Raw genomic sequence first — 14,277 nt, 5'->3', positions numbered from 1 at the left:
TCTCAACAGGCGCTCCTGACGCACACAACTGCGCCTCTGACGCACTGGCAGCTGATTGGAGCAGCGGAGCAACAGCAACCTGATGTGTCTTTTTTTTTTTTTTCCTTTTTAAAGAATTACATGAGAGACTCCGAAAAGGGAAAACACACAGATGGGTGGTGATTTTTCAGAGGCATCTTTGGCACATTTTTGCGCTTTAAGGATGTGAGCGTGTTTTGTTTTGTTTTTCAGCCACCGCCTGCTCGCCGCCACGCAGCCCCACCCCTGCTCCTCTTCTGCCCGACTCCCTCAGGATATTTTTAGCGCTGATGATGTGCCCTGTCAAATCGCGTAACGGAAACAACCTCAGAGCTGCAGGACCAGAAGCTGCCGCGCAGAGAAACCCGCTCGGCCCCGTTGGATCTTGCAGGAGAGAAACCTGCCGCAGGAGGAGAAGATGAGATTTGGAATTCAGTTGGTGTTTTGCGTCTCGGCGCTTCTTACCGGCGCGTCGCAGACAAGAGGTGAGGTGTCATCTCCGGTGTGTGTCTTTGTGTGGGATCCGAGCAGACCTGGCATCCTGCTGACGTGAGACAGACTCCTTATCGATTCGCTCCCAGCCGTCTGTTGATCAGATAAGGAGTCATCAGCTGCAGGATCCATCCTTGTTCCATTCTCTTCAGTTGCTTTATGAACTTTTGGTGCTTGACATCATCTCAGCAGGATGCGAGCAGAACATCAGCAAGATCTCCGCCCAGTTTGTTCTGATGTCTGCATAACCAGACTCCTGATCATTTATTTAAACTTTCATATTTCATTTAGATTTCGCAGAACAGTTGTACACCATTATAGGACTGCAAGTGTTGGTTGATTAATAGTCAAGCAACTTGGCTGTTTTAAGACTCAGTGAGTCATTTGTCAAGCAAAAATGCAGAAACACATCTGTCTCTAGAGCATTTCCAGTGCTTGTCTTCTTCTCTTCTAACAGCAAACTCAATATCTCTGTAGTTTGGTTTGTGCAGCTGAAATTTTAAACCAATTAATTAATGAAGTGATTGATAGAGTGTATCTACAAATATTTTTTGTTAATTTGTTTATAATGTTTGGGTCATTTTTAAAAAACTAAATCTCTTTTTTGCAGTTCAAGCTTCTCACTTGTGACTATGTTCCATCTTTTTATGTTTACTGTGATCCAAAATGTCTTTTATCTGTAGAAAAAAAAGGCATTATCACCTTGGGCTTTAGCAAAAATATATTTTGTAGTCCAAAGTTAAAAGCAGTAGTGGAAAGTGACAAAGTGCATTTATTCAAGTACTGTACTTAAGTACAAATATGAGGCGTTTTATTTAAGTTTTTCTATTTTTTGCTTCGTTGTTCTTCTCCCTACTACGTTTTAGAGGGAAATACTGTAGTTTTCACTACACTGCATATTTAAAAGTTTTAGTTACTTTTAAGATGGATATTTTCTACAGTGGATAACATACCAAGCACACATTGTTTAAGTCATATTTCAGAACCTTGTTTTACCAACTCCTCAGATTTATCTGTTGTTAAATCTGTATATCAGTCATTCACACCAGCTCCTCCTGCAGCAGCTACAACCATAACATGCGGCTGATACACTGATGATTCACTAATAATAATTTAATCATGTCATATATATAATAATATATCAGTCAGATGGACCAAACTGGCACTTTTACTGTTATATTCAACTAGATATTGATGCTGCTAATGGCACATTTGCTTAAGTAGAAATGTTCATACAGAGCTTTTACACTTAATGGAGTATTTTGTTTTGTTTTGGGTTTTGTTTACCACCAAGTAAATTGAACATCTGAAGTAAAGCTGCAATTATTAGCCAACTAGCTGAATAATTGATTGACAAAAAAATGAATCTTTTTGATAATTGATTCATCATTTGCCATTTTTTGATCCATTTTTAAGAAAGGTTTTCCACTCCCAGCCTTTTCCATATGAATATGCTCTTTTTTAAAATGTCTTTTATGATTGTAGATGTCTGATTATCTTTAAAAAAAAAAAAAAAAACAAGACATCATCATCTTGGACTTTGGAGTTTCAGTTGCAATCCTAGTGTTTTGTTTGTCAAGCACTTTGAATGATTCACTTTATGCTCTGGGAAATTGTAAAGTTCTCACTCTTTTGTATGAATAAGTGATAAATTCTTGCATTTGAATTTAAACAGCATCCCTGTAAACATCACTTTTTTAAAAGATAATGTGCTTTACAGTGAATTGAAAGCATCTCTTTAGCAGGATTCATCTTTGATTTTGCAGGTCAGAGCCGTGATCTTCCTCCTGTCTTCAGCCCTCCCAGCCTCCTGAGTCACACTGGAGCTTCAGCGTCTCCTGACCTGGCAGAGGATCCTGGAAATGAGGCCCCAAAGCCGACACACAATCCTGTAGGCAGCGATGAAACCTCATATGAAACCTCAGCCATCACCCAGACAGAGGGCTCAGTCCGTCCAGAGACTGTGACAAATGCAATGCTTAAAACCCACATGTTCACCTCGACCCCTGCAGCTCCGACATCTCAACACACAGCCGAACCCTTTGTGCCGACTCCTCGCCTCACTACTGCTTCTCCTTCAGGTAATCAGCTTTTTAAGCCTCTGAAACTTTATCATCACTGATAGAAATTACATTCATCACTTCATCCATAATTCTAGATCTGTGCATCTATCATTTTCCAATCCGGCATGTTTCCTTTGCCCAGACCGGAGCCTTAAAATAAAACATCCCACACGCTAAACGCTGCCTGTTTGCAAACAGACTCTTTTCAGACTCACTTCCAGGAACTCATCTTCTCCTCCTGACCCCCACTTGACTGGGGCCAGACTGAGAATGGATGTCGTAACCTCATTTCAGAGATTCCCTCTGTAGATCAGATAAATATAACCCCCTCAGCTGATGCAATGTTGCCCGTTGGAAGAGCTCAGAAACGACGTGGCTTCCAGCATCAGGATCACGATGTCTTGTTCTCTCTGAGCCTGCTGTCGTCATCTTTTTGTCCTTGTACAGTAACGTGGAGGTTGTCACTTGGCAAAATCTGCCGCTGGAGTTTCTCACTTAAGAGGCCGACAGTGTTCTCACTTATGTTTATCTGCATCATAATTTAATCAAGAATTTTAGTGTTTTATGCTTTTTGTGTTGCATTCTTCTCATATAGAACCTTGACAGCAAATCTAACGATTAGTTTGATGCCTGTTTGTTTATTCTGTCCTGTACATAAGCAGAAATCAATAGTGACACCATGTACAAGGTTTCTGAACACTCTGCCTCCTCCTCAGGTGTCAGCAAGAGAGGTCAACCTCATGTGAAGCAAAAATAAAATCACACTGGGAGAAGGAAAAGTCAGTGAGCTACACATTCAGTGTATCTGTATAAAATCAGTAAAATACTGACTGATGAGAAAAATTGATTTAAATCTATGTTACCTTTATGAGGTTGAAATGACATTAAGCTGCAACTAATAATTGTTTTCATATGTGATTGATGCAGATTATTTTTTCACTTGATTGACTTATTGTTCTGCAAACTCTCAAGCATTTGTGAAAAATATCCTTTCCGATGGCCAGGTAGATATATATTTTTTAGATTATTTGTCTTATCCAACCAGTAGTCAGAACTTCTTCAAATTCATTTTATTATCAGCAAATTTTCCACATTTCAGAAACTGCTTATGGTGTTTTTTCTTGTCTTTTTACTGCAAACTAATCAGTGATTGATCATTAAAATGGTTGCAGTCTCAAAATTCACCCTTAAATTAGATCAAAACATAAGCAACTAGAGCCATTTATATACAATAAAACAATATCTATTAGGCTATGCTGAATTGCTCTGGTGTTCATATTTTTCTGTACACTAAGTTTAACCCTTTGATGCACAACATGGGTCACTTTTGACCCATGTTGTGAATGGTGTCATTTTAAGACATCATTTTAAAATGAAATTGATCTTTGTCTTGATTAACATTTTACTACTTGAGAAATAATCTCTGTGCATACTAACGCAACTGAAAATGCACATCACAAGTTTATCTTGTTAACGTGTTTTTTTTTATATGCTGAAAGACACACCATGAGTGAAACAAACAGTCAGCACCATTGCCAAGCATTTCCACCCTCAGACTGTACTGAAGACAGTCTCAAAAACACAGATTCAAACTTCCAATGTTTCATACTTAGCTAAATTAAGGAACTAACTGTGCTAACTTGCAGGGTGGGACTTTCTGTATTGTTGTCTGGCTTCAAAACTGGTTTCCAGGTTGAACACGCATGACTAGATTTTCCTTGAGATGTAAAATCAAAACAAAGCCTGAATTATAATCTGGAGGTTTGAATGACTGTTGGAACTACAAGACTACGTCTATTAGGCTTACTATCCAAATGACAATGGTAGCTTTGGATATAGTAATGTTTAATCAAACAGTAGCTACTGGCATGACTTGCAGCTGAGAGCTCAAGATGATGTAAAAACTCTGTGTGGATACCTGCTGTTTATGTGCATCCAGCACTACCATAATTTTCATTCTATTGATTATGTACATACAAATAAAAAGTGTGTGAAACAGATCATCATCTCTGTTCTGGTGTTATGAGGCAGGAAAGGTGGGAACTGCAGGCTGTAAAACCAGCATGGTTAATGTCAGAGGGGGCGATCCATTCCTATAAGCAGGGTGGTGTAAGGTTACCTCTGGCTTCATTTCCTTTGAAGAATCCTCTGTACTGTTTTGGATTGATACAGCACTGCGCTCACATCCCCACTTTCAGCTGCTGCAGACATCCTTTCATCCACGCCGACGGCACTGAGCACCGCCTCTCTGCAGGACACCTCGACCGCAGAGGGCAGGACACCCCTGACCAGCGAGTCCGTCACCACCTTCTCATCTCCGCCAGCCCACATGGGGAAGGATGCGAGCTCCACGGCTCCCACCTCCATCACACAGCCTCCGTCTGAGTCCCTGACCGCAGTTAACCCTCAGACCTCAGCTCCTGGTCGAGGTCCTGCTGGGCCAACGCACCAGGAGATCCCATCTGAGCTGAATGTGGGAGATGAAGGTAAGGTGATGGACAGGTGAGAGTTTTCAACTCCTCAGACTGAGTCATTGCACATTCAAATTACATCTATTTCTGTGTCTTATAGGCCTCAAGAGGCCTCACTATCGCTCAAGCTCCCCTCTGGACCCCCTGCTGGCTGGTCTGCTGTCGGTGTTTATCGTCACCACCGCTGTCGTCTTCGTCGCCCTCTTCCTCAAGTTTCGCCAGCGGACAAACCACCCGGAGTTCCATAGACTGCAGGATCTACCGATGGTATGATACAGTAAACTGCAGTAAGGATGCTGAAGTGGTTGAAAGGCCATTCTACAACTTGTTTGCACACATAGGGCAGTTTACTTGTCATTAGGTGTGTATTCAGCTTGTATAAAGTTGTACACTGTAGCTTAACAGTTAAACTAAAAACCTCATATTGATGTCTTAAGATCAGATTTGTACCAGGAAGCGTTAAGTTACAAACTAGGAGGCTGGAGTTTGATACGAGTGGGCAAACCAGGAAGGAAGTGTCCAGTGAAGATCATAGACTATATATAAAAGATGGACATGGCCACCATGACGTCACTGGTTGGTGTGTGGAGTACTGGTGTGAAGGCTCGAGTTAGAATTTGTCCATCACCATCTTAGTCTGAAACCAGATGTAATGAGCGAGCGATGGATCTGATTGGAGAACTCAAGAACATTTCACATGGTGATACAGTAGCGACTTGACAAGCACAAGGTAGATTTGCATAATCTGCTTTATCGTGTTTTTCTCTAAATGGGACCATAATTTATAAAATAATCATCATGCTATATCAAAGGAGACTTTAAAGTACCGACTGAGGCCATTAACTGTTTAGAAAAATATTTACTGAAGTAACAAATCAAGTGAGAAGTAGGATAATTTTCTCACAGTATTTTATACAATCAGACTTATGTTTTCAACCAGAGGAGTCGCCCCCTACTGGCCATTAGAAAGAATGCAAATTTAAGGCACTTCCAGATGTCAGGTCAACCTTTTATATGCTGTCTTTGTGTTAGACACTGTCCATTTGAATTGTGGAAAATGTAGGATCCCTTGTTTCTGGAGCATGAAACTCTTTAATTGGTGACTAAAATTCAGAATAATTTTTAAAATTTAAACTTAAAAAAAAAAGTTCCTCCCAGATACCTCAACTTTTTGAAAGTTGAGGATGCTGCATTTTGAATTGTGCAGCGTCCAGATCTTTTTTTGTCAAACAGAGCATATTGTTTATAATAATAGAAAATAATAATAAAAATAATAACAATATTAACAACAATATGAATATAATATACATATAAATATAAAAATATAACAAACATAATAATCACATATTAGATTTTATCCAAATAATGAGAAGAAATCTAAAATGCGAGCCCAACCAAAGCTCGGGTCTTACCAGGTTGAAAAAAAAAAGCTTAACTGAGAGAGAGACTAGTGAATTCCACACTTTTCAATTGACAGTTAATTTGACATTTATTAGTACATACATGGAGAGAGTCTCGGAGATGAAATAGCAATAAATATGAAGTAAACTCACTTGAAGTGTGGCAGTATCACAGGTCATTTTCTCATTGACTTCTCTATGATCACTTCGTGAAACAAGTCACCCCCTACTGGCCATTAGAAAGAATGCAGTTCTGTGTGAGCTTTACTTTTTTGAACTTGAGGTTAAGTCCATTGTTAATCTGTGCTCATACTATGAATGGCTCTGCTTCACTGATTTGTTTTTAAGCTGTATTATATCAGCCTATGTGTACTTGCTCTACACCACAGTACAGATTTTCTTGTCTTGATCATCTCCTCCAGGATGATCTGATGGAGGACACACCACTCTCCAGGTACTCCTACTGATGGAAGCTCCTATCCTCTGCATCCCTTCCAGCACTCAGAACAGAAGCAAACCGAACACCAAATGAAGACCATTTTGGATGTAAGCAGAACCTTCGCCTTGAAGCAGCTGCTTCTCTTCTGATGGGTTTCCTCTTGTCACTGAGTGTTTAGGATCTTGATCTTGCTTCTTGAAATGGGAATCTTTCAAATGGGAGGTTTCAGAGTCACTTCAACTTTCTTCCACATTCCCTTTAAAATTCTGGAGACCTTCAGTCTGGTGGGAACTTTTCTTTCTTTCCTGAGGCCGATTAATTGCACCTCTGCACTCCTGACTGACTCCTCAAGTACGCACAGCACTTTAATGTGGCACAAATGGTCACACCGCCCCCTAGGGGACATCTAAGGTAATGTGGATCAAGGTTGCATGAAGTCCTCCATAGCATTATTACTGTTACGATAAATGTTAAGACAACCTCAGGGTATCGAGCAAGAAATTAGACATTTGGAGACATAGAATGAATAAGGATATGAAGTGCTTTGAGACACATGAGCAAGTTGCCCAAATGTCTGTTCCTGGACCCACATATCGCCTCTGAATTGACATAAAAGTAACAAAGTGCTAAAAAACAGCCCACAATAGCACTCATAACTGCATTATACGCCACAGCTGGGGATGGGTCCAACATATTCTAGATTCTCTCAAGCCATATGACATCTCCAGTCATTTTAAAGAAACCCTCTCAAGTCAGCAGAACAATGCCTCCACCATAGATGCAAAAAACACATATTTTCAGGACGATTGCGCTCACCCAAGACGTGTATGTTTATATCAGGTTGTTATGTGAAAATGGGTTTTCCCAAAAGGAGTCACATCAGTGAAAGCAATCAGAAATACGGAAATATCTTTAAAATAAGTCAGGATGTAGAGCGACTCCTGACAATGCCACAAATCAGCAAAAACGCAGCAAGCTAAAACACCATCTCTGCATAAAACACCGAAACTGAAATTTTTTTGTACAGAAAAATCATTATACATTAAACAAACAACTCAGTTGCAAGACCAGAGATCCATGTCCTCATTCATTCTCAAAGGTGTGAGTCTTTAACTCAGTTATCTTTTACATTTGGATTGTTGTGACTGATGTGAGTCCTCTTGAAAATGTTTGCATTAATACTAGATTTAAACATGCACATGTCTCTTAGTGGCCTTAATTTTCCTACATCATATAATGTTGTATTTCTGTGTAGTTTATATGCTTTTCAGGGGGACCCTTTAAAGAGCTTGTATCATAGATTTGGGCTACGTATTGTAATATGTCTATACGCTGCTGACTTGAAGGAGTGTCTTCAACAGGATTTTATCTGTTTTCAGTGTGCGAGACAAATCTCCAACATAACTGTGGTCTACGATGGAATTATGAGCAATATTCTAGCCTCTATTTAAGCACTATGGCAGTTTATAATTAATGTTTGTTGAGAAATATCCTTTTGAGCAAAAAATCATTGCAGTTGATATTATGTGTGTGGGAACTGGCTGTGGTGTGTGTGTTTCCTTCGCCTCAAAGTTACCAACATGCCTAAAACAATTTCGGAATATCAATTACGATGAGGTGTCCAAATATTAACAAAGTGCACTTTCAAACCAAATTGCCAGGTTGCATGTGTTGTCTTAAAGCAGAGTTCTTTCAGAAAGTCTACACATAAAAATCAAGCCACATGGCATTGAATTGTTCGAATTTATTTAACCTAAATTACTTGTGGAAGTGTTTGCAGCCTTTAACATGTAGTTATATGTGGCTATGAAGTATAAGTAGTAAGTCTGATGCAGGTAAAGAAATACTGAATTTAGCTATTCTGGTTTTGATAATTAATGCTTATGCCACTAACAGCCACAGAGAGGAGACCTCGCTACACTAAATAAACACTTCAATATGGGCAAATTGTAAAGATTAAACACACTATTGTTTAAATTGCTGTAAAATTCATATATATAAAGAATGTTTAACATAAAGACAGTGAGAAAGCTGCATCGGGGGAGTTTGTTACCCGTGTCTTTATTAGGTGGAGTATCATGCAGATGTGCTGGAACTAAGCTGTTGTGTCAAAAGTTTGAACCTCGTGTTACTTTGCTGTCAAGTGGCAACGGTGATGTATGATAATATGCCTTCGAATTGTAAGAATTTATTGACTTAAAGATTTCCTGTTTGATAATAAAATAGAAATCACTAGAGGGTGTGTCTGTTTAAAAACAACAGAAAATTAAAATCTGTGGGCGAGCTCTTGAGCATTATGCTGTCACTGTAATCTGTACAAAAGCCAGTTTCTTTTGTCCGACATGATTAAGCTGTGGGAGTGGTGTGCCCTCGACGGCTCTGTGGGGTTAGAGCACCTGTCTCGACTAGCAATGCAGACTTTGGACCATCATTCAGCTTCAAAAAAGACAAAAGACAACCGCTCCCTTTACACACATACAACCCGACGTTAATATTCAATCAATACCCATAAAACGTCCAGTAAGAATGAATTCATGGCCAATGTTGAATATTTAATGAACAAAAACCTCAAGAAAATAAAAATGGAAAATGGAATTATGATTTTTTTTTTAATTGACAAAAGCAATACATGTAACCATTTTTAGTCATTCACTCGTACAAAATCTGTCTCTTTCTGCTTGCAAAAATTAGGGTGATATTTTATCACCAAGTGCATCAAACTTTGAGGGTTAGTTTCTTTTGTAATACAGCATCTTCCCTATTTTATTGCAAGAATATACATGATATTAAAAGTGTGTGGCCTGTTGATTACAATTTCTAAATCAGGGTGGCGTTATGAAGACAAACTGACAGCTGCTGTGCATGATGGGAGTGCCAACCTGCGACACAACCGGTATCTACATTAGGTTTGTCTCTCTTCTGCAGAACCGGTCGGATCACTCGACACCAGGAACTTGGCCTGACTTTGACTGTTACACCGGCCACACAGATTAGCACACGTGTTGCAATGTTGACACGATGTATAGTGGCTATGATTAGAATAATGATTGAGGGAGCCCAGCCTGACGTCTTCGTCCTCACTGACAGTTTATATGACGGAAGGGTCCAAATTGTGGTCCAGTCCAGCCGGCGAGGTGGCGGCCGAAGCTCAGGGTGGTCAGCATCATCCCAATTAAAGCGATGTTCCCAAAGGCGCCCCTCATTCTTTTTTTAGGATCTGATTGAGATTAAAAAAAAAACCAAAACAATAATATTAGTACTAGAAAGGTCCGATATTGGCTTTTTTGCCAATTACTGATATTGTCCAACTCTCAATTTCCGGTTCCAACACCGATACATGTGGGCTATTTAACTAATTTTAGGTAACATCACATATCTATTTTAGATCTAACATCACATATCTCCTGTTGTGGAATTAACACATCATGCCTAATTTTATTGTGATGCCCCATTGGCGGCATTCTCCAATACAACACGGCTTTCCAAATGTAAACATTGTCTGGGCAAAATAGGGAAACTACTCCAACTTAAGTTATGGAAAAATGCCTTTTTTTTAAAAATTGTCTCAAACAACAGTTCACACTCCCTCCGTCCATTACAATGTGGCAACTATACTGTACAATTTTGAAAACTGCCGGCAAAATCCAGGAATTATTTTATCGGTTTTCATGAGAGGCAAGAAAAACGATAACGCTATTAACCAATATTACATTTTTATGCCGATATCAGGCCAATAATATCGGTGGGACGATACTGTCGGACATCCCTAATTAGCACCTTAGAATCATGCTGCATGACACAAAGCAGAAAATGTGACTGTAACATTAACTGCCCAGCTGTTTCTTACCTCCTGTTGAGTACCCATGTGCGTACACCTCTCTGCCGATGATCCACACGGCTCCAAGTCCACTCACTAGACGCTGTGAGAGTCACACACAAAGAACATGCAAAGATATAAGACAGATTGACACAAAGAATACATATGCATCCGTCTTTTGCTCAAATCTCATGCTGTAATTAAACTTACAGGACAGTGCAATCCACCAACAGCCAGGCAGAACAGAAAGGCAGGGTACATCTCCAGGCTGGTGAGAGGGGAGAGGTGACATTGACAGCATGTTAACTTTCACCTGCTTTCACTTTCTTATCTGTAGGTCATGAAATCGTGGCGCAATAAATAGTCGCTGTGTGCAGGCTGAAATAGCAATCTCCGTATTTCTGCTTACGTGTTCTGGTGTGCACGCTGGATGCAGTTGAAAATGTTTCCGTTTTCTGGGTCATCGCTGTACATCTTAGGATACTGCAAGACAGGGAGAGTTTATTGGCACAGACTAAGACTTTTAAAACAATAATTCAGTGGATATCTTTCACAAAAGCCCCAAAAACGACCACTAAATGCCACTAAAATTGTGACTCATGAATGACTCACTTGCAATATCTGTCAAAATAATCCCAGCCTTGTTTTGCATTTTTTTTTGCATTCTTCCGCCTTAGAATGGGGTCCAAACGGATCATTTTCACAACAAACATCTTAGCTTGTCACAGCAGGGAAAGCATGTGTTTGAATGTTTCCCCACTTCCATTGTCACAGTACGCCATGACAGTGAATCAGCACGTTCAAAGGCAAGACCTTCCCTACGTGGAATGCAGCAATCGTTAATACACCCGTGTGGTGTCAAGAGGTCTGCAGTGGGGAAAAGAAAAGGTCTGGATTCTAATGCAGATGAATGCAAAAAAAAAAAAAAAAACATGCAAAAGTTATTATTTCTACAGATATTGCAACTGAGTCATGTCATGAGTCACACTTTTTGTGGTCAATTCTTCCATTTCTTTTCAGCAAATGTTTTTTTGCTGCGGTCTACATTAAACAAACATGTTCTTGTATTTCTGGAGAATATGATTTATAGACTGTGGGATCTCTGTAGCCCCACAATGCTTAGTTCATCACAGTCACATTTTACCTTTATCAATTAAAAAAATGCAGCTGCAGCAATCTGCATATTGCACTTGGTCATTGTAGGATTTCTATACTAATTCTACAGATATTTTTTTTCTTTCTTTTAGCTCTGTTTTAATCTGCTGTACATTTGAAAGCTTCTGCTCACCCGGACGTTGTACTTCCTCCGGGCTTTACCGACTTTCATGGCCAGATGTCCAACCATGATCATGCTGGCGACACCAGTCAGCACCACATATCCGTACTCCTTGGAAAGCACCACCATCCTGGCAAACCAGCAAGAGGTAACACACTTTGGTAGCTATACCACTGCAACTTTTGGCTAATTTTGAATTTCTAGCCCAACATATAGCAGCAAAGTCTCATTCCAAGCCCTTTTACAAGACAACTTGCAACAAAGCGGAATAAACGTGCAGGAAACCCGACCACCGCACAGCAAGGTCGCCTTGCAAACAGAACCGAAGGTCAAATGAGGACACGAAGCAGCGCCATAGTTTCTTAGAGCACCTCTATCTAAAAGCAAAACGTATTTCTGATAAATCACAGCAACTCGCAGGAATGTTACCTGGAAGGTACAAGCTAGCTTAACAGCTGTAGGACTGATGGACCGATGGAAACACGGCGACAGACCGAGCTCACTGAAGTTTCCTATTCAAATATGTCCCCACAGGCTTATGTAACACCGATGGAGGGCGTGGTGGAGTCCACTGTGTGTCTGTCGGTCCGGTTTACTCTGTTTTATGGCGAATATGTGCTAAAGGTTGCAGTTACAGCCCGAGACTCCGCAGGAACTGAAATGTTTCCCCTCGCAGATGTGTTCCCCCTTAACTCCACATATAGTTACCGCTAAATAGTCGCTTTAAACGCTTAGGTTAACCCTAAACTTACCTTAATTAGGTCGGTTACTGCTGCAACAGTGTCCTGGGATATTTTAAGTGTGCTAAATGTCACGATAAGGTCAGTTTTTATCTCGCAGTTGTAGCTCACCCTCGAAACATTTCCTCTAATAATCAGTTCCACTTATCTGACATGCGCAGTAAGACCGCAGGTGAGCCGCGCGGCTACAGTGTGTATGCTGGTTTCCATGGCAACCTGCGACGTGAATAAACAGCAGCAGCAGTTTGTTTTGACGTGAACTCTCAATCCAGCTGTGTTTGGAGTTTGTCCCGATAACTGCAACGTTTTGAAGTCAGTTCAGAGTAAAAATTAGAAAGTTGTTTCTATGATTTGAGAGATTCAAGAGTTTTTTTTCTTTGTCACGTGCTCATACAGTATATGCAGTGAAATGCAAAGTGACCGCTCTCAAGGCTGTGAAATAACAATAATATATTAGAAAAAGAAACAATAAAACATTTTTAAATTACATTGACATAAATAATAAGGAGGTAGAGATCTTAATCATCAAGTGATGTAAAATATGCTTAGCCCATGTTATACATTAATATCATAGTGAATGCAACCTAACCAGACGAGTGGTTGTCAAACAGTGTGCCTTGGAATTATTCTTATTGACACTATTCTTCTGTATTTCTTCCTTTGGTGTTTTGATGGTAATGCTTGAGAGTGCTGTCTAGCACCGTCTGCCATAGTTGTTCAACTGGGTTAAAATCTGGTGATTGTGAAGGCTACAACATACACTACAGGCCAAAAGTTTGGAAGCAACATCAAATTTGTACAAAAAAAGATTTCATTGGTATAGTTTGCAACAAAATAAGCATGATTGTTATGTAAAGAGTCACTTATCAGAATAGATTTGTACTATAAGTATCAGATTCCCCAACTGTTTCTTTCTAGCCATTAGAGAGATATGGACACAGTTGAGATTTATTGGGATGTTTATGCAGAAACTCTCTAAAGCCAAAGATCTAAAGTGAATAATGCAAACTGTGATTTGTTTTTTCACTTTTGCACTGAAGTTGCGGCTCTTGCAAATCTTCTCATCTCTGAAACTAAGCCCTTTTTTCCTTTGTTAACATTTATTCAACAATTGTCTGGTAACTTAAATGTATACGTACAGGGGAATTGAGGAAAATGGTGCATATTAATGAAAGCAAACTCTGATCATGCAGTAAATACATCCCAAAATCCACAGAATTCCTACTGCTTTTTAAGAAAGGCATTGTGAACAGAAACTTGAAGTTGCTTCCAAACTTTTGTCCTGTAGTGTATGATTCATTTTTACACATTTAAACTATTCAGTGACCCCGTGGTGCCCTGTGGGTGGGAGCATTGTCATGATTAAAATTAGGCCCCTCCCACCAGGAAATGTTTCATCATAGGATAGAGATGATCGCTCATAGCAACTTTGTGTGAATTTACAGTGACCCTTCCCTCAAAGGCGACAAATGGAAACAAATCATGCCAGAAAATTTTCCCCCACAACATAACAGGGGTTTAAGATTTTTCATTAAATTTGTCCCTGGTCTATATAACACGA

The 14,277-nt window shown here is 39.8% G+C and overlaps 2 protein-coding genes across 5 annotated transcripts; one reads left to right on the top strand and one right to left on the bottom strand.

Moving 5' to 3' along the window:
- Positions 1-286: 286 nt before the first annotated feature.
- si:ch73-344o19.1 (mucin-17) lies at positions 287-9,174 on the top strand. Its single transcript, XM_055014212.1, has 5 exons — positions 287-503; positions 2,277-2,591; positions 4,772-5,059; positions 5,145-5,311; positions 6,867-9,174. The coding sequence occupies exons 1-5, from the start codon at positions 437-439 to the stop codon at positions 6,909-6,911; spliced, it is 882 nt and encodes a 293-aa protein (XP_054870187.1). The 5' UTR covers positions 287-436; the 3' UTR covers positions 6,912-9,174.
- A 240-nt stretch (positions 9,175-9,414) lies between these two features.
- Positions 9,415-12,876, bottom strand: mgst3a (microsomal glutathione S-transferase 3a). 4 transcript variants are annotated; one of them, XM_055014214.1, is made up of 6 exons: positions 12,730-12,876; positions 11,989-12,116; positions 11,110-11,183; positions 10,911-10,968; positions 10,731-10,803; positions 9,415-10,100 (listed from the first exon to the last, which is right to left on the bottom strand). In XM_055014214.1, the coding sequence occupies exons 2-6, from the start codon at positions 12,103-12,105 to the stop codon at positions 9,961-9,963; spliced, it is 462 nt and encodes a 153-aa protein (XP_054870189.1). In that variant the 5' UTR covers positions 12,106-12,116; positions 12,730-12,876; the 3' UTR covers positions 9,415-9,960. The 4 variants fall into 4 exon arrangements, with proteins under 4 accessions (XP_054870189.1, XP_054870191.1, XP_054870190.1 ...); XM_055014216.1 differs by having other exon boundaries at positions 11,989-12,106; positions 12,729-12,862; XM_055014215.1 differs by lacking the exon at positions 12,730-12,876 and adding an exon at positions 12,406-12,593 and having other exon boundaries at positions 11,989-12,106.
- Positions 12,877-14,277: the final 1,401 nt, after the last annotated feature.

The sequence above is a fragment of the Amphiprion ocellaris genome, chromosome 10 (genome assembly GCF_022539595.1).
Source record: "Amphiprion ocellaris isolate individual 3 ecotype Okinawa chromosome 10, ASM2253959v1, whole genome shotgun sequence".
NCBI classification, from domain to species: domain Eukaryota; kingdom Metazoa; phylum Chordata; class Actinopteri; family Pomacentridae; genus Amphiprion; species Amphiprion ocellaris.
The sequence above is the reverse complement of the archived record's forward strand: the minus strand, read 5'-3'. Positions and strand labels throughout refer to the sequence as shown.